The sequence below is a fragment of the Chamaea fasciata genome, unplaced genomic scaffold (assembly GCF_029207755.1).
Source record: "Chamaea fasciata isolate MVZ Bird 193981 ecotype frontalis unplaced genomic scaffold, bChaFas1.0.hap1 SCAF_24, whole genome shotgun sequence".
NCBI classification, from domain to species: Eukaryota; Metazoa; Chordata; class Aves; order Passeriformes; family Sylviidae; genus Chamaea; species Chamaea fasciata.
This window is the reverse complement of record NW_027094109.1, coordinates 3,065,225-3,092,281: the sequence shown is the minus strand read 5'-3', so window position 1 is coordinate 3,092,281 and position 27,057 is coordinate 3,065,225. Positions and strand designations below refer to the sequence as shown.

At 52.1% G+C, this 27,057-nt stretch overlaps 1 protein-coding gene across 2 annotated transcripts in view; it reads left to right on the top strand.

Moving 5' to 3' along the window:
* The first annotated feature begins 11,990 nt into the window (after positions 1 to 11,990).
* LOC136300900 (opioid-binding protein/cell adhesion molecule homolog) overlaps positions 11,991 to 27,057 on the top strand; it is a 296,786-nt gene continuing 281,719 nt past the window's right edge. For both annotated transcript variants that reach the window (XM_066203614.1, XM_066203613.1), the window contains exon 1: positions 11,991 to 12,177. In XM_066203614.1, coding sequence (XP_066059711.1) covers positions 12,117 to 12,177 — 61 coding nt within the window. In that variant the 5' untranslated portion in view covers positions 11,991 to 12,116. The remainder of the gene's footprint in view (positions 12,178 to 27,057) is intronic.

Below are 27,057 nucleotides of genomic sequence, written 5' to 3'. Positions count from 1 at the left end.
TCTATAGTTCATAGAACTGATAGATTATGATCATGTTGTTAGGAGAATTGTGCAGTCATTATTCCTCCAGCTGGAGGAGAAGTTGAAAAACAATTATAAAGAATGATTCTCCTTCGGATTGCTTTTGGAGTTCGTGGAATAGGCAAGTTCCCATTACCAGGGGCCAGGAGTTGCAAGGTTCCTGCCACCGGTGGGTTTGAACTCCTGTGATCCAAACCCCGTGGCTTGCGACGCTCATTTCCTCCAGCAAGCTCCAGTTGTAGTTATTATTTTTTTATGGGTTGAATATCAGAGAGATGAATTCCATTGGCTGCACAAGGGCTGCAACTCGGAATGATAATTTCCAGTTTAATTACAGTGCAGGGCGCAGGGGATGCACCAGTGGATACCTTTTGGGTTAGAAATTGAGACTCGAGGCTTTGCATCCAAATAACCCAGTGCTGGCACCCATGTGGAATTTTGACTCAAAACTAGATCAAGTGTGGTTCCCTCAAATTAAGTATTGTTTTCTTTCAAGGTCCTTAATGAGACTCGTGGGATTGTGACCCTCCCAAAGAAAATATTTGCGGGAGATGCTGCTAAAGGACTCCTCTGGGAACCTGGGAGTTGAAGGCAGCACGCTCCTGGGGGAGAGCTTTTCTTTGATCCCCAGAAGGAGCTCTCTAATCTCTTCCATAAACACACTTGGCCAGCTCCAGGGTAGTTTGGCAGCCTTGCCTCTGTGATGGATGGTCCCCAGAGGACCGCGCTGCCTCCCTGCTCCTCCCTTGCCCCAGTTCTCCACTCACACTATCGAATTTTCAAGTTACTTGACCAGAAGGCAGCAGAACCATAAAAACAAATGTCTCGTCAAGACATCATTGCCATGCAAGGATTTTGTCCCCTTGTCTCTCCAGGGCTTTTTTTTTTCCCTCCTCGTGGCCCAGCTGGTGTCAGGACACAAACAAAGGGCCGTCCCCATGCCTTGGCTCCATCCTTGATTATCCAATTTGGGACTGGATGAAACCCCTCGTCCCCCAGGCCTTTTTGTTTTGCCTTCTCCGAGTGGTCAATATCGACTGCTCGAGCAGAGCTATTTATTTAAGAATGCACCTTGTCAATATTTATGTAGCCTGTAGCTGGCTGAGTGTTCCAGAGCAGTGTGGGGAGTGATGGACAGGCACGGGGAACTCTCCAGCTGGGAAGGGGTCTGTGTTGGCAAAGGAAGGAGCAGCCTTTGAGGGGCTCTGGTGATTTTTCTGTGCCTTAGAGTAGCAATTTCCTCCCTGTGCTGGTCACACTTCCCTCCTCCTTCTCGGAAATTCTTCTTTTCCCTCTTCATCCCCACTCTGGAGGGTTCAGATTTTCCTTTGGGGAAGGGAGGGGATGGTCACATGCTTGCCATGAACCCTCAGTTTCTTTCGGGAGCAGAACTTGCTCCTGCTGTTAATTACCTGCTTAAATTTCGTGGCCTGTAACAGAGAACCTTCAATTAGGTTACTCAGGTGTTGCACACCCAGGGAAAAAAGGTGAATGTCCTTAATCCAAGCTCATGTTTTGAAACGAAACCTGTTTTTATACGCTGGGTAGAGGTGCCAAGAGTCCTTAAACTTTAGAGGAAAGATGGAGAAACTGGCATTATTATTTATTATTTTCCAGCACCTCCCACCCCGAGCTCCCAGAGTTAACAGGCTCCCTGTAGCTCTCCACTGGCTGGGATTTGGTAGATGGATAAACACATTTCATTTCTTTAGAAAGGGGAAAGGTTGTTTACAAGTTTTAAACCAGAATGGAAATGCTGTTTTCTGTCAGGACCACTTCATGAACAATAGCAAAATAATGTTTAAAAAGCCTTTTGAAAGTGTCCCTTTCAAAAGCAAAACTGAAGTGCTGGGGGGAATATTAAATGCCACAAACACAAGATATTAATGCTTATTAATGAGCTAAGAGAAGAATAAAATGCAACTGAAAGCAGAAATTCGTGCCTGACACCAAAACCTTTGTGAAGGCTCTGCCACATCTCCACAGGAGAGGGTCATATCTTTATTTAAAAACAAATAAAGCCACAAAATGTGTCTCGGGGGGAAAATCAGCCATGGGGCTTCCAGGTTTACACTGATGTTATATTAATGGTGGCCAGGGGAAGACCCTTCTGGGTGGTAAACACTCAAGGAGTTGTCTCTGAGGTTCTTGCATCTTCCTTAAGCAATGGGACATGGAATTGCTTAAGTGCTGCTAATTCTGCTTGACAGTGCTTTTCTCAAAGTGTGTTTGACTTTTTTAATATTAGACAGTGGCAAAGGCATTATTTTTAGTAAATTCTCCTTTTCCTTTTAATTATTGTAGCGAGGACACAAAAAGCTTTTAAAAACAGGTCGTCTGATGAGTCAGAGCAAGATTTGCTTGTCCTGAAGAACAGCTCCAAGGAGAACACAGGACATATTTCCAACTACTTCATGGCCAAACCCATTACAAAATAAAAATATTTCCAAGTGCCAGAGGAGGGAGCCAGCAAAACACAGGAAATCAGAACATTTCTGCCTTTTTAATGTCTCTTTTCCTAATGAAATCAGAAGAAATTGAGTGGAGCAGCACCAAACTTTGCTGTCAGTTGAGAAAGAGTTGATAAAGTGGTGTCAGTGTGTGATGGATGAGTTGGGAGCGCTCGATTTAAAATCCAAAATTTGTGGCTCTGGGAGGACAGGGCTTTCTCCTTTCTGCTCTGCCCACCTGCTCCAGTCTAATTTTTGCAATAACCTCAGGGGTTATTTTTGGTGCTTTCCCTGCTCTTGCAGCACAGAGCTATCCATGGGGATAGCTTGGGAATTTATGCTTGTCCAGGCTTGTCGCTGCTCTCCCCACAAAGCAGAGATGGTTTTCGCTGATGGGCTCTGGGATGGGCCAAGGCACATGATAATTCACGGTCTCACAGAATGGTTTGGGTTGGAAAGGACTTTAAATCTCAACTCATTCCAACCCCTTGCCATGGACAGGGACACCTTCCACTAGCCCAGGTTGCTCTAAATCCCATCCAACCTGGCCTTGGACACTTCCAAAGGTCAGTGTACACATTCTCCCTGGAAAAAGGAATAATGGCAGGGATAGTCCCAGCATGGAGCTGCAGCATCCCTTCCTGACAGAACGAGAGGACTCAGTCTCAAGCTGCACCAAGGGAAATACTGGTCGGATATTAGGAAAAAGTTTTTCATGGAAAGAATAATAAAGTACTGGAATGATCTGCCTGGGGAGGTGGTGGAGTCACCATCCCCGGATGTGTTTAAGGAAAGACTGGATGTGGCACTGGGTGCCAGGGTTTAGTTGAGGTGTCAGGGCTGGGTTGGACTTGATGATCTTGGAGGTCTCTTCCAACCTGGTCATTCTGTGACTCTGTGATTCCCAGGAGGACACTGGGCTCGCACAGGAGACGTGCTGGAGTGCAGCTCATTGCTTCCATGGGGAGTGTGGGGACCACGGTGCCGCCTGGAAAAGCTGGGGGAGGCAGGGAAAAGGACATCTGTGAGATGCCGGAGGCGTCTCTCCACCCCGCAGCGTTGCTGTCGGAGGCAGGGAGGAAGAGGGAGGGATGGAGAGAGCTGCGCTCTGCCCTGGGCAATGCACACAAACTGGGTGACCCCAAACATCCCCGTGCAGCCCCAAAACTCCTCTCTGGAGCCTGGGGTGGGTGGGAGCTGCCAGTGCCTCTCAGTTTTGGGCCTTGCCTTTAGGTTTGCGTGCGCTCCGTCACTCCACAAATTCCCATTCCCCGCCGCCTCGCAAAATGCCTGCGCCGCATATGAAATGGAGGAGATAAAATTACAGGATCCGAGAATTGGCCGGGCTCTGTGCAATATATAACATACCAGATGGTCCTACAGGATGCCTCTGAAATATCTGTGCAATAGCATTTTAAGAAACTGATATAACTGATCAGGCAGCATATGGAAAAGACTTTCTGTGCTGTGTGAGGGTGCAGTGCCCCCTCTCCCAGCACCTGCTCTGCCTCCCCAAATTAGGGGTGCCACGCAACAATGAGCATCTCCCATCTTTAATGGGAGATGTTCCCGTCACACCTCTGGGACAGGGCCCTGCAGCTGGGAGCACCATTCCAGCATGATTAACAAAAAAAAGAAATGAAGTTGTTGTCATTAAAGGGCAGAGTGAGAACACGGTGGTTTGGTGTCTTCGTCACAACAACAACCTCCAGGACAGCCTTTTCCTGGGGGCCTCCCAAGGAAGGGGCTGCTTGCACGGCGTTTGTGGCTATCCAGCCTCCCTCCTGCTGCTCTGCTGTAAACAGGTTTTGGCCACATATTTCCCACCTCCCCGTGCCTCAAGCAGAGGCCAGTGGGTTTGTGGGAGCAGACAGACCCCCAGAATGGACCTGCTGGAAGGGAAGGAGCACCTCCCTCACCCCTGGGAGAGCCCCGGCTCTCCAGCTGGAGTTTTGTCCCTGCTCTCCATCCTTTGAGCCCCCCCAGTCCATCCAATTTTGGATGCATCTCGTGTGCTCCTCTTGCCCGTGGTGTCCCTGGGCTGCCTCTCGCCCTGTGCACATCCAAAGCCTCTCCTGCCTGTTTGCTATTCCCTGCTCCTCCTGCTGCCTGTCTGCCTGGCCTCACACGTAGGCTGACCCCTCTGTCAAACAGAGAGGACAATATTTCCTCTTCACAAGGCTCAGCTCATATTCTTTGAGGTACTTCGGGGTCACGGGATGAAAGGCTCCTTGCTGCTTCTGCAATGAGTCCAAGTCGAGCTAAGAATAGATCTATAAACAAGCCAGTAGGGAAGGCTTCCCTGGGGAACCTCTCGGGACTCTCGGAGAATGTCATTTCTGGAGTCATTGTCACAGGAGATGTGGGCCCTGCTGAGCCCTTGCTCTGGGGGGTGCCTACCTTTCCTGTGTGGGGGATGGCTCTGAGCAAATCCTCTCCCACACTGCAGGTTGCTTTTGGTCCCAAGGAGAAGCGCTGGGGTTGGATGCCCCAAAGCTGAGGCAGGAGAGGGAATTTCGCATCCCGTGGCTGCAGGGGCTGTGGTGGGCGATGTTGCAGGACGCAGCTGGTGGGCTCTTGTTGGGATCTGCAGTGATGGAACCAATTTTCCTCCCAAACCTGTGTCGCTGGGTGCCCTGGGAGAGGGGAGAGGGCTGGGATGAGCTGCAGGGCTGTGTTTTTCGCCGGCACGTGAGATGCTCTGGCAGGAGGCTCCACGCTCGGTTGCTACCCACGCTCGTGCAGAGAGGTATTTTGAGCTGTCAGTCTGGCGTGCTGTCTGTCTGTCCACCCACCCAGGCATCTACAAAAACCCAGGCTGGATTAAATGTCTGTCAGAGCTCCTGCTGCTGAGGCCAGGGCTCCTGATGCTGATCACTGTCCTGGAACCCCACGCTCAGGTGAAGAGGGTCAGGATTGGAGTCTGAAATGTGCAGCTTGATCAGCTTGATCCCTGTTTCTGGAATAATCTACATTAAAGCTGAGAGTGGGAATCTTGCAGAAAGCAGACTTCCCTCCTTTGTCTTTCCTGCCTCCGTCCTCTCTGTTATCTTGACGGCTTCTGCTTGGCTGCCGTGTTGCTCTTTAATCTGGAGCCCTCTGTTCTTACCTGAGCTACAGAGGCTTGACGAGGAAAGCCACTGAACTCAGAGAAAAATGAAAAGGAGCAAAGCTTAAAAAAATGTTTTCTTTCTCTCTCATTCTTAAAAAAAAAAAAAAAAGAAAGAAAAAAAGAAGAAGAGAAAACCCAACCCCCAGAAGCGCGCAGCCAGTGAGTGACGCCTGGATTCATCCTTGAACCGTCTCCTGCTTATGGATCAGGGATGCATCATTTCTGCCCTGTTTTCTTTCTTTTCTCCCCTCTCTTTCCCTGACATTCAGTCATTTTTGATCAAAGCCAGGCAAACAAAAAACTCTTTGCTTTCAACCCATTGACTGGGAGAAGGGAATCCTGCCCTGGTCCTGGCGAGAGCATCATTGGTGAGGGTGGGATGGGGAGCCCGGAGCAGTGGGGCGTGAGGGAATGGGAGTGGCACAGAAGGAACTTGATGCCTGCGTGGAGATAATGTTTTGTACATGACAACAATGGGTAATTACTGTGATCAAAGATCTGTGTGAGGGTATCTTGTGTTTCATCGCTCCTGGCGCTGGCCCATCCTCCTGACGGCTGAGGAGGGGAGCAAACTCCCTCGCTGTCTTTTCCAACCGTCCTCCTTCCCATGAGGATTCCTCCCAGGAGATGGGCTGCTCTGGGGGTGGTGGTGGTGTTCTGGGAGCACCTGGGGGCATGCAGGGGCTGAGCTCTTCAGAGGAATGCCCAGAGAGGACAACGAGCACAATCGAAGCGCAAGAAATCCTCTTTAAATGTAAGAAAAGCTGTTTCAGGGAAGTGGTGCTCCAGCACTGGAATGGATTGTCCAGGGACTTTGTGGGGTCCCGACCTCCTGGTGCTGCCACGTTTTGCAGTGCTCACAGCACATCTTTGGAGGTGCCTCATCCAGCATGCGGCAGGTAATGATTCTTGACGGGAATTAGGACCCTGTCCATCTGGCCCCGTTCTGCCATCTAACAAGAGGAGATAAGTGCACTTAACAACACACCAGCTCTTGTTCAGGCCCCTTCTTCCCAAGCCAGAATCAATAGCAGGTCTCTACAGCTTTTAGAGACTTAGATCCCATCTTTTCATCTCTCTCTCACTCATTTTTCCCAAGCAGCGTGTGCACGATTTCTCCTTTTTTTTCACGCTGCGGAAATTTTCCCGTTCTACCTTTCATCTGCACCTGCGTGGCACCAGCCCAGCCGGGGCTGCAGCTTGCACACCAGATAAGGAACCACACCATACCTGGGTTCCCTGATCCCCGTCTCCCCCTCTCTCCTGGTTAGGAGCCCTCCCACAGTCTCATTTATCTTCAAAGTTCTTTACAAACACTAATTAATCCCCCCAGCAACCCGCTGGGGGAGGCGATGCATCGCTGTTTGCCCTCAGCCACCAATGCCAGCACCCTCATTTCTCCCCCTCGGTTTCTTCCCTGCTTGCTGGGTGTGCTTGGCCTGGTTTGGAGGAGCGGGACACTCTCCCCACGGAAGGGTAGCAGGACAGTTGGTGTCTGTGTCACAATGGTTGGGGACCTGCGTGGAAGGAGCCTGACTGATGGCACTGCAAGCCAGGACCTTCGAGGGGTGGGCAGTGCTGCTTGCTCCATCTCATCCCGAGCCCCAGCCTGCTTCTCCCTTGGCTTTTCCTGCTCATTTAGTTGCCTTGTGTCCAGCTTAATTGTTCTGTTTACCTTCCCCCCGGGGCTGGGTGGACGCTGCTGGCCCAGCCTGGGGTAACTCGCAGCGTTTGCCCTTGGCAAGGGCTGCAGGGATGAAACGATGGTCAGGTGGGTCCTTGTGCTCTCCTTGCAGAGCTTGAGGTGGTGAGTGCTCAATTCATAGAATCATGGGATGGTTTGGGTTGGTATCCTCTCATTCCAACCCCCTGCTATGAGCAGGGACACTTCCCACTACACCAGGTTGCTCCAAGCCCCATCCAGGTTGTTTATTCCTGCAGGAGCTCTTGAGTTCAGAGAGTCATTTAAAAAAAAAAAAAAAAAAAAAAAAAAAAAAACAGAAAAAGAAAAAAGCGAGGTTTTTTTTCCTCTCTCTCTCTCCTTGCACGAAATGCAAATCAATAGCTGTTGTATTCACATTCTAACAAGATGTCAAGGAGAAAAGGGTAGCCTTTCATTCAGCAGAGCACACACACACCCCCCGAGGGAGGGGACAGGAAGGGGGGAGCGCGGGCGGGAGGAGGTTGCGGGGGCTGCCTGGGGTGGGCCCTGCGGAGAGGGCACGGGGGTGAAACCCACGGGCACGGCCGGTTGGGGAGGCTTTCTGTTTCCCTGGAGCCCTCTGCTCCCCTTCCTGCCCATCCCAGAGCCCCTGTTCTCCATCCTGTCGACCTCAACATCCCTTTCATCCCAACCCTTCTGCTCTCCTTCCTGCCCATCCCAACCCTTCTGCTCTCCTTCCTGCCCATGCCAAGCCTTCTGCATCCCATCCTGCCCATGCAGACTCTCCAGGCTCCCCTTCCTGCCCATCCCAGCACTCCCGCTTTGCCCCCCTACACTTCCCAGCGTAAGCAGGCAGCACTTGGGCTCCCTGCATAGTCACAGCCCTGCAGAGAGGCACCATCCCGTTCCCTGGGACTGGTCCGGGTGGGGTGGTCCCTGGGGGTGTGTGCACAGCTTGTGGGATGCTGGGGCTGGGAAGGAGAGTGGAGGTGGCCAGAGCAGGGATGGTCCTCAGGACCTGGAGGGGCAGGGACACAGCTCCTCTGTGGCACGTGGTGATCTGTGGGACAAGGTGATCTGTGACATGAGGTGACCTGTGGGACCAGGTGATCTGTGGGATCAGGTGATCTGTGGCACGTGGTGATCTGTGGCATGAGGTGATGTAGAACCCTGTAGGGATCACCCCTGGCAGAAGGAATCATCCCAGGGGAGGCTGCTCTGGTGATGGAACGTCCCATGGTGGGAGCGGGGATGCTCCTCACAGTGCTCTCCTGGGCTGCTCTGCCCCCTCTCCCCTGCTGTGCAAGCAGAGGGCGAGGAAACCTCTGCTTCACTGAAAATGTGTTATTTCCCCCAGAGACTACTCTGGTCCCAGATGTGAATATGCATTGAGACAGCTGGGGAAAAAAACCTCTGGAAATACACACAAAAATCATGTCTAAATGTGCCCAGCGGAGCAGAATGTCTCCTCTCCAATTGGGGGCTGCCTGTCAAATTTAAATATGCATTTTAGATTCTCTGCTTGATATCGGAAAGCAAACAACCCCAAATATCCCAGAAAAGCTCCACCAGCTAAATACATATTTATACACCTTTTTATTATGTGTCTTGGAAATCAAACAAATGAAACAGGCCAGTGCCTGCTCGGTCCTGCAGAGCTGGTGAGCAGTGATGGATTTGTTTGGTGATCAAAGCACATTTGTTCCCATTTTGCAGATGGGAAGGTAAAGGCAGCAAGGTACCAAAGGTCTGCTCCGAGGTCACCCTCAGAGCTGTGTTTGGCAATTCGGGTGCCAGCCTAATTGGCCAAAATATATGCAAAGAGAGCAGCTCAGTGTGTGCTGGATTTGGGTAATAATCACTGCCAGGTGAAAAAAAAAAAAAAAAAAAAAAAAGCAAATGGGAGAAGTGTGGTGGTGGGAGAAAAAAAAAAAAAAAAGTAAGAATGTGTTGTTTTGAAACTTACCCAAATATAGCTTTTCAACTCAGGGTTTGAAAGCAGAGCAACATGTTTGTTCTGAGTCCATCAAACATTTCTGTTAATTAGAAATGATTTCTTTGTTCATTTCCTTTAGTTCCTCCAAGATAACTTTATTTCTTTTTGCCTTGGGTGGATTCAGAGCTCGCTGTGTGGGTTTGGAGAATGAGCTGCAGGCACAGGGTTCAGCTGAGCCCCAAAGCAGCTCAGTTTCCCCTGGGGACAGATGTCCCTGTCCTGGGCTGGCCAGGAAGGATGCAGCCACGTGCCTGGCAGCCCTGGGAAATCCCAAATGTCTCTTTGCAGTTGTTTTTTCCCAAAAATACGTGTGAAACAAAGGATAAATTTGCTTGGGGTGTCATTTAGAGGGAAATTCAGGACAGAAATATCCCTATCCTCATCCCCGGCTGAGGGAGACACTCTGCTCGCTGGTTGTTGCTCCATGTGATGATTTAGCTCTTTCAGAGGTCAAACAACACAACTTTACTCTTATTAAAGGAGTTATATCTTTAGTCATGTTTTTTTGTTTTGTTTTTGTGCTTTCCTGAGGATGCAGGAGATGGGATGCCTTCAGCAGATAATGTGGGAACATGGGTGAGTTAAAAGCTTCTAAAAACTTGTGGTTTATTCATGCAGAATAGAAAATGAAGTAGGATTAATGGTTAAAAGCCAGAGGAAGTGTGTCCTGGCAGCGTGTGCTTGGCTCCCATCCCTCTGTGGTGAGGATACCCCTTCCAGAGCACAATGGATATGGCTTTGTGCACCAGACCCACTATTCCTGTTCCTGCCAGTGCTGCTATGTATGGAAATAATGCCAGGTGAGAGGGATGTGCATGGATGGGGATGTGGTGGTATCGAGTTGTAACAGATGGGCGAGAAAAACAGAGAAAAAGCCCCGAGGGGAGGGAATGGCCAGGGGTTCGTGGCTGGATTTGGATGCCAGGAGAGCTCTGGCCTCAGCTCGTGGGAATTGGTGTCTGTGGATGCATCATTATTCTCCCAGGATTGCTGCACCCCAATGCAGAGTGTCTCTCAGCCAGGTGCTCCCTGAGAGGATGGTTTAAGGGAAAAAGGGAAAATAATCCAGGAAAATGGGGATCCAGGGATGGTGAGGGCAAGCCCAGGTAGATGAGAACAGAGACTAAGGCGAGGAGCAGGTGAAAGCTTGGGATGTGGGATGTGGAGGAGTGTGTGGCCGCTGGTGCCAGAAAGCTGCGGTGAGTTAGCTGGAAATCTGATGTGTTGGGCTGAAAGTTCTCTTGGGCTGGGCTGGAACTCAAAAAGAGACCTTTAACCCTGAGTTAGTGGGGAAAGAGATTGTTTTGAGAGAAACTGAAAGTTTAAATTTGTCCTGAAGCATTAAAACAAAACAACTTTTGACAAAGTTGTAATTAATGAGAAATAAGAAGCATCTTTTTGTTCAGAAAATATAAAAAATAAGTATTATTGGTTTTGGAAACTAACCTTTGCAGCCTTTTTTTTTTTTTTTTTTTTTTTTTTGGCAATGCAGCAAACTCCAGCCCTGACTGGTGTATGCCTTGGTCTGGAGGTGGCTGTGGGATGGGACATGGCAGGGACAGCTGCCCAAGCCCTGCACTGGGGATGCTCAGGGTCCAGCAGAGGTGTGGGAACGTGCCAGGGAAGGGGTCTGGGGGTAAGGAGGGAAATTGTGGCATCCTGGAAGGAAAGGAGAGCCTGAGGATAACTCCTTGGTATGGGATGGTATCAGGTAGGGGGTCTGCAGGAGCAGGTACCCTGAGCTCAGGGTCTTTTTGGGGGCTCTGTGAGCTGCTGAAGGGGAAAAAAACCCCCCCATGTCTCCATTTGGGATGCACGGGGAAGATTGCTGCTTGGTTTCAGAGATTTTGTGTGAAAAACACCCACTCATGCTAAAAAGCTTGGATTGCTCCCTGGTTTGCCTCAGCAGTAGGAAGAGCTGCTGCTGCCTTCCCGGCGAGGGGAGCAGAGGGCAGGGTGAGCCAAGGGGCTGAAGCCCGGGGCTGCCCCACCAGCCAGCTCCTGTCTGGAGAAGGAAAAATTCCTCTTTGCAGGCGGCTGGTGCAGGAGGAGCCGCTGTGACCATGCCCGTGTCCGTGCAGGGCTGCTCCTGCATCCCGGGGCTGCTCCCTCCATCCCAAACCTGCTCCCTTCATCCTGGGGCTGCTCCCTGCATCCCGGGGTTCCTCCTTGCATCCCAGAGCTGCTTCCTGCATCCCAGAGCTGCTCCTTCCATCTCTGAGCTGCTCTCTCCCTTCTAGAGCTGCTCCCTGCATCCCAGAGATGCTTCCTGCAATCCCAGAGCTTCTCCCTCTATCCTGAGATTGCTCCCTGCATCCCGGGGCTGCTCACTGGATCCTGGGGGTGCTACTAGGTCCCGGGGCTGCTCCCTGCATCCCAGAGCCGCTGCCTGCATCCCAGCGCTTCTCCCTGCACCCCAGAGCTGCTCCCTCCATCCCAAGGCTGCTCCCTCCATCCCAGAGCTGCTCCCAGCATCCCGGGCACCAGCTGGTGCCGGGAGAGATGCTCGGGGGGTCGATGCCTGCATTTAACTCCCTGGTTGCGGAGTGAAACCCGCAGGAGAGCGGGTGTGCGTGTGTCAGTCAGCATCCTGAACCAATGGGTGCCCGGTAGGAGGTCTGCGCTCCCGGTGCACGCACGGAGCCTGGTGCTCCTTCTGCCAGTTGTGTGCGAGTGTGCGTGCGTGTGCAAGGGGAGATCAGACACGCTGACTGCCTGCTCCCGTCTCTCCCCCTCTCTCTAGCTCGCTAACTCCGTCTCCCTCCCTCTGCAAACATTGGATTTAAACCTGCTCAGAATTCAGCGCAGACGAAAAGCAGCGGCGGCAGCAGCAAGCAGCAAGCGAAGCAGCCGCTCGCCTACCGCAGCTCCAAGATGTACCATCCTGCCTGCTGGATCGTCTTCACGGCCACCACTGCCCTGCTCTTCATCCCAGGTAGCGCACAAAGCTTTTTTCTCCAGCGGGTGGGAGAGCAGGGGCCGGCAGGGTGGGAGAGCCGAGCGGGCTCTGCGCGCAGGGGACCCGGGCTCCGCGCACGCTGAGCACGAACGCGCACATGCAGGCAAGGCAGCGAGTTGCTCTGCAGCGGGGGATTGCCCAGTGCTCCCAGTGAGGGGCTCCGGAGCCCTGCTGGACCCCCAGGTGGGCACCGAGCCGCCGGTACCTGAGCGGTGCCGGCACCTGCAGTGGGGGCTGGCCGGGATCCCGCAGCGGCCCCCGAGCCGGGCACGGTCTGTCCCCTCGGGCAACCTCCGCCTCGAAATGATGGGCTCGTGCAGTTTTTCCCCTTCAGAGTTGGGCACCTGCTGTGCCCTCCCTCTTCCGAGAGCTGTCATGCTATTCCCTGGGCTCCCCTCATCCGTGCTTCCCTGATTCCTGCCAGCCAAACTCGGCGCCTTCCCCTCGCTCCCTTTTACAAAGTGAAAACGAACCCCCCGCCTCAATCCAGGCACCCGGGGAGGCCGTGCCGGTGCCGCAACCTCGATGAACTGAGCGGGTGGCTCCCGAAATGTGCCTTGGCCTCGTCCCCGCGCCTTGCCGGGGGGAGACGCTGGGTTTGGATCCAGCGCTGGCTCCGTGCTGATGCTCGCGGGGCAGCGAGCGCTGCAGGCAGCCAGGGCGAGGGGGGTGGACAGCGGAGCCCAGCGCCGGGGGGAGGAAGGCACCGGCGGATTTCTGATGATGATGATGATGATGATGATGTGCACTTTTAGCAGCTGGGGAGATTATCGTCCCTGTGCAAGCAGATGGGGACTGGGTGTCGAGGCTCGGATCCGATCTTAACCCAACCTGTGTGTTTTCTGACTGCCAGGGAGAATTCTGTCGGGCTCGGGGGGGGCAGAGAGAGGCACGGCTGTGATTTCAGCAGCTGCCCATGGTTCAGCACAGCGCTTTGCTGTGCACGGCTGGGGTGTGTGGCAGGAGGGTGAGGATGGCTGGGGAGAGGTTACTCGTGTCACAGCTGGCGAACATCTCTGCCCACAGCTGCGCTGAACACGAGGGGTCTTGGGTTAAAACTTGCTTGTGGAGGCTTGTGCCATGGGACCAGCCACATCCTGGGTCCTGTGGAGCTGCCATGGTGCAAACTGAGCAGAGCAGTGGGCACAGGACCCCCTGGAATGGGCTGGGTGCCCCTCTGTGGGATGGCAGGGGGCTGGGATGTGCATCAGCGCTGGGGTCAGCGCTGTCCCCTGGGCTGAGCTTTGGCTCTTGGGGAGCAGTGGTGGAGGACCCTTGACAGCAGAGCCTCGAGCTCCTCAGCAACACCAGAAACCAAAATGGTGCATCTGTAGTTTGGCACGTGAGCACGAGGCAGCCGTGGCTGTGTGAGCTGCCTGACTTTGTGCATGTAAAGGGATTTTTTTTGAAAATAGATCTTCATCAGGACAGGGTGGGTGTGCCTGGTGTGGGGGCAGGCGTGCCTCAGCAAGGCTGCGCTGAGTACAGCTTTGGCTCTTTCACCCTCATGCTGGATGAGGTTCTGTGGGTTGGAATGGCAGAGAAATGCATGGAAGCAGCTGTGCGGGCCAAATGGGAGGACGTGTGACACTTGATGGGCTGTCATCGAGATGTCCTTAAGCTGCAGGAGCTGGCAGAAACCTGACAGGGCTCATTTGCTGTTTGCCAGTGCCCTGCTGCAGTTTCCTCAGGATGTGGCTGTTTGGGCCAAGGCCAAGCCAAGGCCTGGGCTGGCTCTGGCCTCTGTGTGTGCCAGGGAAGGAAAAACCCCTGAATTTAAGCCCCTGAAAACTTGGGAGAGGCTTCTTGATCCACGCTTATGCAGTTGTAGCTTTTCCTTCTTATTTCCACTAAGCAGCAATATCTGCTTTGGCTTTGGATGTCCCCTGAGCTAAACCAGCCCAGGACTTTGCCTGGCTGGGCTCAGCCCTTAATCCATCAATCCAAACCCTTCTGCCTGCATTAGAGGAAGGGAAATACTCTGGGCTGCTCGGTGCTTTGCCTTCCTGCCCTGGATTTGAACATTTGAACATTTTTATTTGTGCCTGGCTTGTAGAACGTTGGATGTTTTCCCTCCCTGCCTGACCTGTCCCAGCAGTGATTTCAGTCATGGTTTCACTGCTGTGGGCTGGAACACGAGTCATGTTGGCAAAGTCGTGGATGGCAGAGGGAAAGTGAATGGTCCCTGCTGTCCTTTGGAGCCTACACCTTCCCAAAGTGGGGTTTTTTGGGGCTGTTTATTATTTGCAGGCGTAATCCCAAGGGTTTTATGCAGGTGACGCTCCCCTGGGATATGCAGAGGCTGTTTCTGAGATGCCAACTCTTTTCCTTTCCGTTTTTATCTGAATCCTGCGGGAGTTTCACACGGGGTGGTTAAAGTGAGAAGGGAACCTGCTTTTAGAAGGTGTAATTAGAGTGAAGGGAAACATCACAACTTGAAGGCTCCTGCAGAAAATAGCATCGCAAAGTTATTATTAGCTGTAATAGCTTATTTGCCAGTTTTTCCTCTTTCTCCTGCTCCCACCTCTGTCCTACCCCCCTTCTCTTATTTTTGTTAGGAAAGATGCATTTTTCCCATTGGGTCTCGTGTCATCTCGTTACCAATTTACTCTCGTGGAATCTAAAGACACGAAAGGTTAATGCAATAATGAAACCCTGACCCCTCTGGTCATGGAGAGCGTCTTACTCTGCAGCTTTTTTATTTCTTTGTAAGACAAGTTTCTATCTAAAATAATTTCGAAGGCTTAGTGTTGTTGTCATCTGGAGCCTTGGGGGAGGCGGGTTCCTGGACATGGGTTGCTCTCTGAGGTGGGAAGGATGCTGAGGTTTTTTAATGAGCCCAGCACTGCAGGATGGGGAGGTGAGTGGGTAATTTAATTGTCAAGCTGTTGGCAAATGCTTTGAACTGCTGGGCAGTGTGGGTGCTGCTGTTTTGAGACGAGGGTGGGCTGTGGTGGGGAATGAATCTGGGGCAGGGGGGGATCCATTTGTCTGAGCTGCAGTTACAGGGTGACATCATGGCTCTACAGGTGGCACAAATCAATGCTCATCAACCTCATTGGACATTTATATCGCTGCCTTTGGAGGCTGGGGGAAATGACTTGTCATGGCAGCGGTCACAAAATCTGGCAGTGTAGGGAGAGATGGACAATACTGTTTTTCACTGCTCCAGGGCACGGGGATCAAGGTGAAGCTGGTAGAGCTTGGGGTGTCCCTGCATGCTCCACGGTCACCCTTGCACCCAGGACCTGCTTTCTGCACCCTCCCAGAGACTCTGTGCCACTTCATCCTTGCTGGGGCTTTGGTGGTGGTTGTAAAACCCATCCAAATTTACGAAATGGACATTGCAGGCATTAAAAACACCTTCCCATCCCTTCCTAAAGGGCTCCCTGCTGCAGGAGCATGCTTTTCCCACTGCCTGTGACATGACTGTCACCTCTCTCTGGTGGGGGATGCCGGGCTGGTGGAGGGCTGCTGATCCCTGCGACTAAGCCTGAGAATAAGTACCTGGAGCACATTAGTTCTGCTTTAGTGTCATTTCAATATGAGCAAGAGGGGCTTAAAGGGATTTTCTGTGCTCTCCCAAAGGCTGGGGATAGGTGTGGATAAGGCACTGCAACCATCAGTCTTCCAGGAGTCAGGGAAGCTGGGGAAGACGTCCCAGCAGGATGGGGTGTGAGCCCAAAACCACTGTCTGGTCTTCCTCTGCCTCTCCCTGAGGCTTGGCCTGTAGTTTCCCTGTCAGAGGGCGATTTCTCCATCTCCTGGCTCCCAGTACAGGGAGAAGGTTGATGCCGGCCTCTTAGAGGATGCTTTATTTCTGCTGGGGAGGAGCAGCCCTCGCTGTCATTTCCAAACGATGTGGGGAGAGAGCGTGACGGGAGAGGAGGCACACCCAGCTCTTGCTCCGTGCAAACCGCCCCCAGTGCAAGTTCTCAGAACAATTTGCCCTGGGGGCTGTGGGTTCCGGGGGCCGGTGGCTCTGGCAGCTGCCTTTCAGGATGCCCCAAAATGCTGAACCTTGCTTTGCATTTTCCAGCAGTTTCTCTTTGACAGCGTCTCCTTTGTGCATTCCGCGGTTGCAGACGGCCGGGTGGAGGAGCTTTTGCTGGTGCGAATCCCTGTGAAAAACTGAAAAGGGAGAGATGTTTCAAAGGCACCGATGGGAGCTCTGTGCCTTAACTGGCGCCTTTGAAAATCTTCTCCAAAGGCTTGAATATTTGGTTATGGCGAATTTTGAGCTGCATAAACAGATGTGTTCGTATTTTACACTTGAATATGAAATTCGGAGTTTGTGCTTTGCTTGGTAAGAAACCAAAATCACTGAGTGGAGCTGTTGGGGTGCTGTGATGAACCCCGACAGGTTTCGGGGTGGGGGGTGGGAAACAGGGTACCCAGGAGGATCCTTCTGCTGCAGTCAGGTGGGGATAGAGGAAAACTTGTTGTTATTTATCTGTAATCTCCTTTATCACCCTGGGGTCACCCTCAGCTTTGCAGCCCTGCCTTTCCCTCCCCAGTTAGGCAAAGCTGGGCACTGATCCTGAACCCTTCTTACCTTCTGTGCACCCCCTGCGATGCTCTTGGCTCCTGGCATGTGCAGGATGGGGAGTGATTTCAGCTGTCACACTCACCCTTTTTGTTTAAACTTAAAAATAATAACAGCTTTTCTGCAAATCTCCTTGCCTCCCAGTCATCTTTCCCTAATGAAGGCACGGTACTTATAATTACCAATGCAGCAACAGCACATAACAGAGGTGGCTTTGACACTTGCTGCTCCGTGGGTGGGTTTTTCCAGGGAGCTCCTCTTCGTTTCATGCTTAGAGGGAGGAAACACTTCCCTGCCTGCTTCTCCAAAGCTCTGGGATGGTGTTTTCACCCTCTAAGGGCGACCAAGGCAAGGTGGCTTGCCTGGTGGGAGTGACAGGGGATGTGTCACCCTCGTGAAAGGATGGACACGTGAGCCCAGGTGTTGTGGGGTCTGGCTGAGTGGGAGCTGGGGGACTCTCCCTCTAGTCGTAGCTTAGGTTCAGACATCATGGGCTGGCTGAGGGCAGTGGTTTGGGATACTCAGGTACTGCAGGGACCCATCAGTGTCGAGAGCCACCCCCTTGGGAGGAGCTGCTTTTGGGAAGTTGAACCTGTTGCCTGTGCGGCAGAGTCATGTGCGCCAGGGACACGTGTGAGATGAGGCAAGGAAGGGGGAAAAAGAGGAGATATTTTTAGGTTTACTTTTCTGTGAATTCAGCGCTAGTGAAAAGTGCTGGGTTGACTGCTCTGGAGACTGAGGCGGGCTGCAAAGTGCAGGGAAGGGCTAGTCCAGGAAAGCTCCCCTGGGAGCTCTGCACTTCAGGAGGGAGTGCTGGGACTGGACCTCACCAGCTCAGACTGCCTGGACAGCAAAACCACAGGGAATGTCAGTAGTGCTGAGCAGAGCTGGTGTGCTCGTGGGGTTTTCCAGTGGATATGAGATTCCCAGGAGGGCAGCTGGGGTTACCTGTGCTCTGCAAGGCTTTTTCTCCATGATTCACCCCATGGGTGGCTCTTCAGCCAAACGAGGACCAGCAGGAGGGCTTGTACTTCCTTCTGGTACCACATTTCCCACTAACCAAGCTTCCCAGGCATGTGTATTCCCATGCTTCTTGCAGAGGATGGAAGAAGAGGTCTTCACATGAGGCTTTGGCCCTCAGAGCAGCTCCAAACTGGTGAGACTGGGCTGAACCAGGCTGTGCCCAACGTGTTTTCTAAGCAGTGTCCCCCTGCTGTCCCCCTGCTAGCCCTTTGCCTCCTCTCTCCCAACTGTTTACTTCTGGCTTTTGTTTCCTGGACTTGTTGCTATGCATGCAGCATGTGGAAGGAGCTCCAGCGAATATAGGCCACACTTTGATTGTTCAGCAAGCTGGAAAATGATGATTATAATTTTTGACAGAAGGGAAGGAGGGGGAAGGAGATCTCTGGGCTTTCGAATCTGCTCTGTCATAAGCAGGATCTTGCAAGGACCTTCTGATGACTTCTCCCGCCCCAAAGGAAATGGCGTTTGCATAGCAAGAGGGGTTGGAGGAAAAATTCCTCTCTCTACAAGGACAAAGTGGCACTTCTTTCACCAAGCCTTCCACCTCATGTGGCGGTCCTGTCACAGAGCATCAGCCAAATGTAGTTGGTGTTGGCCAGTAATTGACTGGGATGTGTCTGAGAGCAACCTGGATGCTGCTAAAAAAAATCCTCCTTGCTGTCAGAGCAGCACACGGGGCGTATCCCTTGGGATGCAGAGGTGCTGGCACAGCAGTGCCCACAGTGCCAGCCCTGGGGGACATTGAGGTCCTTAAAGCCAACCTGGAACTCTCTGGGAGCTCCAAAGACCCCATAGACTTAGACCCCATAGGATTCTCCCAAAGGGGCAGCTCCATTTGGGGTCACAGCAGCAGTGGACTTGTCTCATCACAGTCCAGGGTGGCAGCAGAGCCCCTGGACGTGTTGTCTGCTTCCCTTCCTGACTCACAGCTCCATTGGCATTGGCTGCGCCGTCCTCGAAGGATCTCTCCATTTATTTATTTTATTTAATGGCGTTGGCTAATTTCCACTTTATTTTTTTTTCTTTTCCCCCCTTTCAGTTGTTTATTTTAATGCGATCACTCCTAATGAGGCTAATGACATTTAGTCTCTGTGGCGGTGCATTTTAATTTGGTCACCGAAATGTCAGTGCACGGCAGCCTCCTCCTATCTCCCCGTGACAAAAGGCACCTCAGACAAAGGGGCTCTGTCCTCGGCCCTCCCTCACCCTCCTTATCTCCTTCCTCCAAGGGACGGGCCAGGACTTTTGGCAAAGCCACCTCCTGCCATGCCCTCCTCTGCTGGCACCAGGGGAGCGGGTTTGGCCGCCGAGGGCTGCGAGGAGGAAAAGCCAGGGCTGCCGGAAACTCGGGATTTTCAAGGCGAGCCAGCGCCACGTAATTAATCAGATGTCAAAAGCTCTCAGCAAAGTTAGCTTTGATTGGCAGGGAAATCTGTCAAATAGGTCGTTCTGCTGCCCCCGGTGCTTTCCTGTCTCACTCTGCCCATAAGTCTACCTTGGCACTTCTCCTTTCCATGGCAGATGTGGGAACTTCCTACAGCGAGGTAGGACCTTCCTGCTTGGAAAACTGGACCGGCTTCGCCTTGCCTACACCAGGGATGGTGTCATGGGTATTGCAGGGCTGGAAATGGGAAAAGGGGAGAGGGCTGGGCTGGGAGTCATTGATATTTGGAGAGGTTGAGGTGCTCAGATGCTGTGTGTGAATCTGGAGAGGGCTCTGGTCCAAGCTGGGGGGTCAGGAGCAGCCTAAACCCCGTGGGAGGTGGCACTGGGGTCACAGGTGTCTGCACTGGAGAAGTGGAAACTTCCCTGCCTTGTGTTGCACTCAAGATTCTCAAGGTGCTGAACCTCAGAAGCCTGGGCCATTTTGCTTAAGAATGAATCCTTTTTTCTGCAATCTGGGTCCAAATGCAGCTGAATTTGATCTGCTCTCCTTTGATCTGTTCCTCCCTCGCTATTCTATGTACCAGGAATGGATGAAGATTAAAGTTTGCAGTTTCTGAGCAAACTAGGTTACTCATCACTGCACGATATCCAATTACCTGCTGATACCTCAGGAGTGAGAAGGTATTGATCCTGCTTGGATTTGAACTTGTTGAACCAAAGACTCTGGATATTTCAAATCCGTTGCTGAGGACGTGCCGTTTCCTTCAGGAATCAAAGTGGGATGCAGGCTGTGTTTCTGCACCACATGGGCTGTGGGAGATGGGTCTCTCCTCTCTGCCACAGGGGAGATGACCAATAAGTGATGGATAATATTGTCTGTACTCTCCCCAAAACAGGAGGGATGTAGATGTAATGACTTTTGTGATGTGCCTGCGAATATCTCAATTTTACTGAGAAGAAGTCCTCAGAAGCTGATTTTTACCCCACATGGGTGAGTTTTCTGTGCCCTCTCTGCTCACCACTCCTTTGTGAGCACTGCAGGCTGCAGAAGTGCCTTTGATGGCATCCCCTGTGTCTGCCTTCCTTCTGTCTTGCTGTGTTCCCAACCAGAAATAGCCCATCAGTTCAAAATAAACCTGAAAATTCTCCCAAAATTACCTGGTGAGACAAGGCCGGGGGGCCTGGATCAAAACGTTTATTACTGAAACTCGGTGATACCAGGTCTCACTCTTACACAGTGGTTGTTTCCAGTAGATCTTAAAATACTTCACGGAGAAGAGAAATTTCATTGTACCTGTTTTTGTAGACAGGGGAGTCAAGGAATAAAGAGGGAAAATGACTTGCCCAAGGCATGTGCAGAGACACATGTTTGAGAGACGTGTTCTTGCTGTAGCTCCAAATCTGAAGTGCGTTTTTCCTTGTGAAACAGTGGAGTTTCAGCTTCCTGCTTTGAGAAACACAGGAGAAAGAGTGCAGGATCAATACATTGGGTGCTAAAATCCCTGTGCTGGGCTGGCAGGGAGCTGGAGCATCACCAGACTCCTGGGTTCATACTTGGATGCCCCAGTTTGTGTCCTGGCAGGAGAGTCTGTACCACAGTTCAGGCAGCGATGTCTGGAAATAGGAAAATGTGAATTCATGATCAGCCTTGTCATTGTTAGGGCGGTCATGACGCATAGAGTGACACCATAAATGTTCAGAAGGCTCTTTATTATGGCCCCATGCTGTCTTTTATGCAGTTTTTACAAACCTCGAGGGCAACTTCTAATTGGTTCATAGCTTCCTTGTTAATTATTCTATTGGTTAGTAAATGGGATTTTACTTGTCTATTAAATCCACCTATTCTTGGAGGGTTTACATATTTTCTTTACTGATTCTCATGGGACAAATCCCTCATTATTACAGGTGTACTTATTTTTCACCCTCAGAATAGACTGTCGTGTTAAAGGAGCTTCTCATTCTCAAAATAGCTTCACACGGGAACTTACAGATTGCTTGTTAGCTGCACTTAGAAGAAACGACAGACTAGCTTCTTACCCTATTCCTACACAGCCTGACTTTGTGGGTTGAGGGGCAGCCTCTGCTCCTCTCCAGGCTGACAGGAGGGCGGCACGTGATTGATCCCCCTGCCCTTTCACGTTGCATCTTTGCCTGTCTTTCCCCTGAGCTTTGAGAGTGATGATCCCGGAGCTTGAAAGGAAGAGATGAACAGAGGAGAAAATTCTCAAGCATGCTCTTCACTCAGCCCTTGGTCTCCAGATGGAAATGCTCTTTGGGATTTTCAGGGAGAGCACACATTTGTCCTGTCAGTGCTTGCCCTGCCTCGGCTGTGTGCTCTGCAGCATCCGCCGGCCGCTCCGAGGCCGAGAGCCGCTACCTTTGCCAGCCTCTCCGTATCCTCGGGACACTTTATCTTTATAAAGTCCCAATAAGTGGACAGTATAATATATTTCACTTTTAATAAGGTGTTGCCAGTTGCACACACTCCGCAGAGCAATTAGTGTCAAAGGCAGCTAAGCAATGGCGGGGCGCCGTAATTCCGCTGTTTACCGGGCTGCAGGATTTATGGGCAGTGCTGGAGGAGCCGCGGCCACAGCTTGGCTGGAGGCACAGGAGGTGCCGTGCACTGGCTTGGAAACCACGCTCCCAGCTGATGCCTGGGGAAGGCTGAGCTGGAACAGAGACTGGGCAGAGATAAGAGAATAAAGTAGGTATTTATTGAAAGGCCTCCTTGGGCAGAAGAGGAACCTGGCCAGGGCTACGCCCAAGGCGGACTTAAAGTGGTCACAAAGTGCCCACCTGGTCAGGAGGTCTTATATTTTTATAAGTTTTGGTCCATTTGCATGTTGGGGTTTAATTGTCCAATTAGAGCTTCAGGTTGTGAGGTCTCATCCTTCTTGTTCTTCCCTTCAGCCACCCTTGTTTGTGCTTTTGGTCCTGAAAGTTGTCCTTGATCTTCAGCAGGAAAAGGATTTGTTTTGTGTCCCTGCTCTGTGAAAAGAGCTGACTGGCACTTAATGTGAGGCTCAGAACCACACACCTAAGCAGCACAGAATCTGGAAAACATGAAAGCTAAAACTTAAGGCTTCAGAGCTGCTCCCGAGTCGTGGAACTCTTGGGAGAGAGGCAGGAATGAGCCACTGCTTTTGTTGGTGCTCCCCTCCCCAGTTCTGGGATTCCAAAATGAGATGCTGAGCCTGGCTCAGATGTGCCAGCCAGATGGGCAGTTGCTCAAAATTCAGAGAGGACCCCCCTTGCTCTTGGTGTGTTGGCCTGGGAGACTGAGCTTTGCCATGTGAGGTTTTTCTCATCGAGGAAGGGAATCATAGAATCACAGAATGGATTGGGTTGGAAGGGACCTTGAAGATCATCTCATCTCACACCCTCGCCATGGGCAGGGACATCTTTCACTAGGCCAGGCTGCCTGGCTTTGAACATCTCCAGGGGTGGAGAGAAGTCTGGAGAAGTCTCCAGTGTCTGGATTAAAGGAAGCCCTTGGGCTTGGCTGGCACATGGGCATTGTGCTGATGGTCTGACCAGTAGGGTGGAGACAGGACAGGAGAGGGGAATTTTCAGGTCTGGGGAAAGCTTTACTGCATCCTTACAGCCCATGGAAGCATCCAGAGATGGTGGGCACCCTATTTAGTGGTTCTGCTTCCCATAAGAGTAACCCCATTTTCTCTCCTGGGCCTCTAGGACTTATTTCAGCTTTTTAAAATTTTTTTTTAGCATCAGGGCATGTTGGGCAAAGAGCTACAGTGAGCTCAGATGAGGGAAGTGCTTATCCCTGCCTCCTTCCCATGAACTGAACATTCCTGCTTTTGTCTGGGGACTCTCTGATCATCACAGGCTGTACTGTGCAGTTTTTATAGAGTCAGTCCATGTGCTGATCTCACTGCTGAGGCTGTCAGGCAGCTCCTCCAGCACTGCCAGAGCCCTCCTACCCAGATCTGACCAGGCTCATGCTGCCACTTGTGTTTCCAGAGGCTTGACCCACAGTCCTTGCCTTTGTGGGAGGACAGAAAGCGGTGTCACACCAAGAGGGGTGTGGAGGGAGGTGCTGCTGTGCCTAACGGCTGGATTGGGCTGCAGATGGTGCAAAGTCAATCCAGCCAGGATCTGCTGTGGGGAAGCAAACTCAGTTTGTGTCAGATGTGTGGGATCTGATTCCGAGGGTCTGGAATCAGCCCGGTGGGGAATGCAGGTGCACACAGCTGGTAACCAGCGAGGCAGAATGCCAGGGGTGCAGCTCTGGGTTCCACATCCCTCATCTCCAGCTGCCATCAGCTCTGCACACCTGAACGTGCACCTCTCCTGCAATTTGCCACTCCAGCCCCTGGGGATGTCTTCACGCATGGAGGGATCAGTCCCAGAATTTGGTTTTTACAGCGAGCACAGGTGATGTTCTGAGCCCATGCCCCTGCCTGCTCCCCCTTCCCCACCCCCTGATTCTCAGTTCAATAAAGTCCCAGTTTCTTGGGTTTGTTCTCCGAATTGAAAGCCTTCCATTTTCACACCTCTGTAATTGGTGCTATCTGTTGAGAGAAACTCTGAAACTCCAGCCAGCCAGGGTCAGGAGGAGCTGAATTGAATTAAAAGGAGCAGAAATTGGTTCGAGGTGGGCAGAGGGCCACAGGGAGAACTATGCAATTTCTCTCCTCTGGGCTCCTGATGAGCAGAGCAAGCCGCAGCTTCCCATCTCTGCCCATGGGAGGCTGACACTGGCCCACCCACACCTTAATCTGCACACTGAGGTGGGCACCTCTCAATTGAAAACAAGGAAATGAAACCCAGCATCTCCTCCTTTTATCTGGCCAGCAGGCCAGGGCTCTGCTCCTCTGGCTCCTTGGCCAGGATGCTGACAACTGTCACCGAAATGACCTTGCCGTGATTAAATACAGCAAGAAGTGATGTTTTCAATAAAAAACTACAGCTGTGATACAAGCTGATGGCTGGGAGATTTGAGGTGCTGTGTGTTAATCCCACCTGTATCTCAACCCCAGGTTGAAAACTCCTCGTGCTGTTGGACTGAGTTAAGGGCGAGCATCCCGGCCTTTGGATCATGATTCCCCAGCTCGGTCTCTGCCGGCCTATGCTGGTGTAAAAAACACAGCAACTTCAGCCAAAGCCAGAGGATTTATAGCCCTGTGGTAAAGCTACGGATGGAGAGTGTGCTGGGAAGTGTCAGGTGTGGAGTTGTCTTAGGGGAATAGATGTGATGCTTACAGCTCTTAAGGAGCCGCTTGGAAATTTTCCCACATTTTTTTTTCCCCATGAAAAATGGAGTTTTTGTTATCTTCACTCACAGAGTGTAGGAGCTCTCTTTGCTTGGCTCTGGGAAGCTTGCTTATCTTGAAGATGCTGTTTCTAGGAGCAGGAGGAGACTCATTTGAGGAAGGGAGTGCTGTGACCTCTGATCCCCATGCTGGCCTTATCCCTCAGCCCACACAGAGTTCTTCTTCCTCAGGCCAGGCTGGGCTGGCTTTCTCCTTCATAGCTCTTCTAGTGGGTGTATAATTAGTTTTTATAAGAGATTTGGCCCCAGGTCTTCCCCAGCCCAGCTAAATGTCCTTGGCTCTTCAGAACCAGTGCCGCTCTCGCTTTGGTGCTGGCGTGGTGAGCACTCAGAGTAGAGTGGCTCCAACAGGACAGCGCAGAAAGGGGGAGATAATTCAAATGGTGAAATTTTAGGCAACAAGGGAGCAATTTTCCACCCACTTCTGAGCTGGAGCAAAGCCCTTCCAGTCTCCCTTTCTGTTGCTCCCCAGCTGGGCTGGCACCAGGGACGTGCCATTTATTAGAGGCAGTAAGAAGGCACGTGGCCAAGGTAGCCTTGGAGGATGCCAAGCGCGGTGCCCTGCCTGCCCAGCTGTTTGGAGGATATCCCCAGCCCCACTTTTCCCCCCAGGGGACTCAGTACACGTGGCCTCGCTGTCCCCTGCTCCTGCCCCCCGGCTGGGGCGGGGGCAGTGGCACGGCTGGAGCGGGCGGAGCGCCCTGCGAGCGCCCCGGGCCCCTGCTCTGCCTCTCTCGTAATTTATACAAGCTCAAGCCGATGTTCCCTTTTAAATTGACAAAGGCAGAGACTGGAGCCCGGGAAGCCCTCTGACCTCAGAGCCCTGGTCCATGAAAATTACAGGCGCTGTACAGCGCGTTTCCTCTTGATGTACTAGCAGTGGGGAGATGCTGGTTAATTTGCCAGGACTCAGAGGTGACCCGGGTTTAATAAAGAGGATTAATGGATTTGAGCTAAAGGTCTCGGCTGTTTGGAGCTGATAGCCTTCTCCTTCGAAGACACTCTGGCAAGGCACGGCTCAGCCTCCTGCCGGGAGAGGTGGGGGCAGCTCTGTCGGAGGAGTGCTGCGGAGCGGGCAGGGCATCGCCTCGGGGTTAATTAGCAAACCCAGGTACCCCAGCCCGTGTCCCCGGGCTGGGCAGCGCTGCTCTGAGGCTGCCAGCCTGCCCTGTGTCCTGCCTGTCATTCCTGCAGTGGAGAAGGAAGGAATGCTGCCCTGGGATGTCCCCTTCCCACCTCCCCGGCACGTGTGCCAACCCTTACGGGGGACACGACTGGGTAAAGGGCATGACAGCTGGGACACAGAGCTTGTGCAGTGCCTTCTGCTCCAGTTTTGGGGTTTGATGCTGAATTTGGGCTCAGACCCCTTGTTCCATCAGCTTTCCCTGTGGCTGGTTTGGGATGGCAGTGCCCTCCAAACAGTGGATCCCAACAGCAGTGTTGATCTTACTGAGAGGAGTTTGTGCTTTGTACCGAGTCCAGGGATTTACACTCTTCCCTGGGGAAGACAGGCAGGGTTTTAGGGATGGGCACCGTCACACCAGCAGACCTTGCAGTGGTGAGCAGCTGGGGAGCAGCAGAGGAGATGGTTTGGCTCAGGGCTGGACCCCTGAGCAGTGTCACAGCTGCGTGTAGGCATCGAGGGAGGATGAAGAGGGAGTTTCTTGCCTGGAGGATGCACATGTGAGGTGTGAGTGGTGACAGAGCTGTGGGGGACGGAGCAGCTTGAGGGCAGTTCGTCTCAGCACATCCATGCTGCTCTGCCCCCTGCAGTCCCCCTGTTCTCTCAGGGGTTAACGACAGGCCAGTGGGAAGGATCCCACGGGGCTGGCAAATCCCGTGGCAGGAGTGATTGTCTGCCAGGGGCTGTGCTGGGGAAGAGGCTGAGCCGAGCCGCTGCCATACCCCCCTGCTTGCCTTCCCACTTAATGTTCCCAGCACGCAGAGAGCAATGAATTCCCCGTAGCGTCCCGCTCCCTGGCCCTGGAGTCTCTGGCGATATTCCCATAATAAGTAAGTGGAGTACTTTGGACAGGAGCAGCCAGGGACGGGGCCAGTTTCCCTGCCGGGAAAATGCATGCACGATCAATGCAATCAACTTACCCTTCAGGTCCTTTTTGGGTTGGATGGAAGAGATGCTCTGACTGAAACCCATTTATTGAGTAGAGAAGGTGCAATGGAATTACAAGCTGTAGCTTTTATCAGCTCCTGGCTTCTGCCTTGTCTTTTCCTTATCCAACAGAATGCCGAGTGTTATGAAGCATTATTCTCTTAAAACCCCATTACTCCTCATTTCAGAGGGGTGGGGAAGCACTCAGTGATTCATCCTTTGCCAACTACAGGTGGAAGTGTTCAACAGGAGGTCCTGGCGTGGAGCTGGAGTATTATTTATCCCTCTAGGACTGGGCACTGACCTCTTTTATCTCTCTTGCTCCTCAGGGAATTCCAAGTGAGCAATTCCCTTGCAGAACTGAGCATCGAGTCAGAGCCAAAACCATTTGTGCTTCTCCCAGTGCATCCACAGCTCTTTAGGACAGGAAGGGAAGGTATTTAATGTATCATGGAGAAATTAACTCCAGGAGCTGGAATGGATGATTCAGCAGAG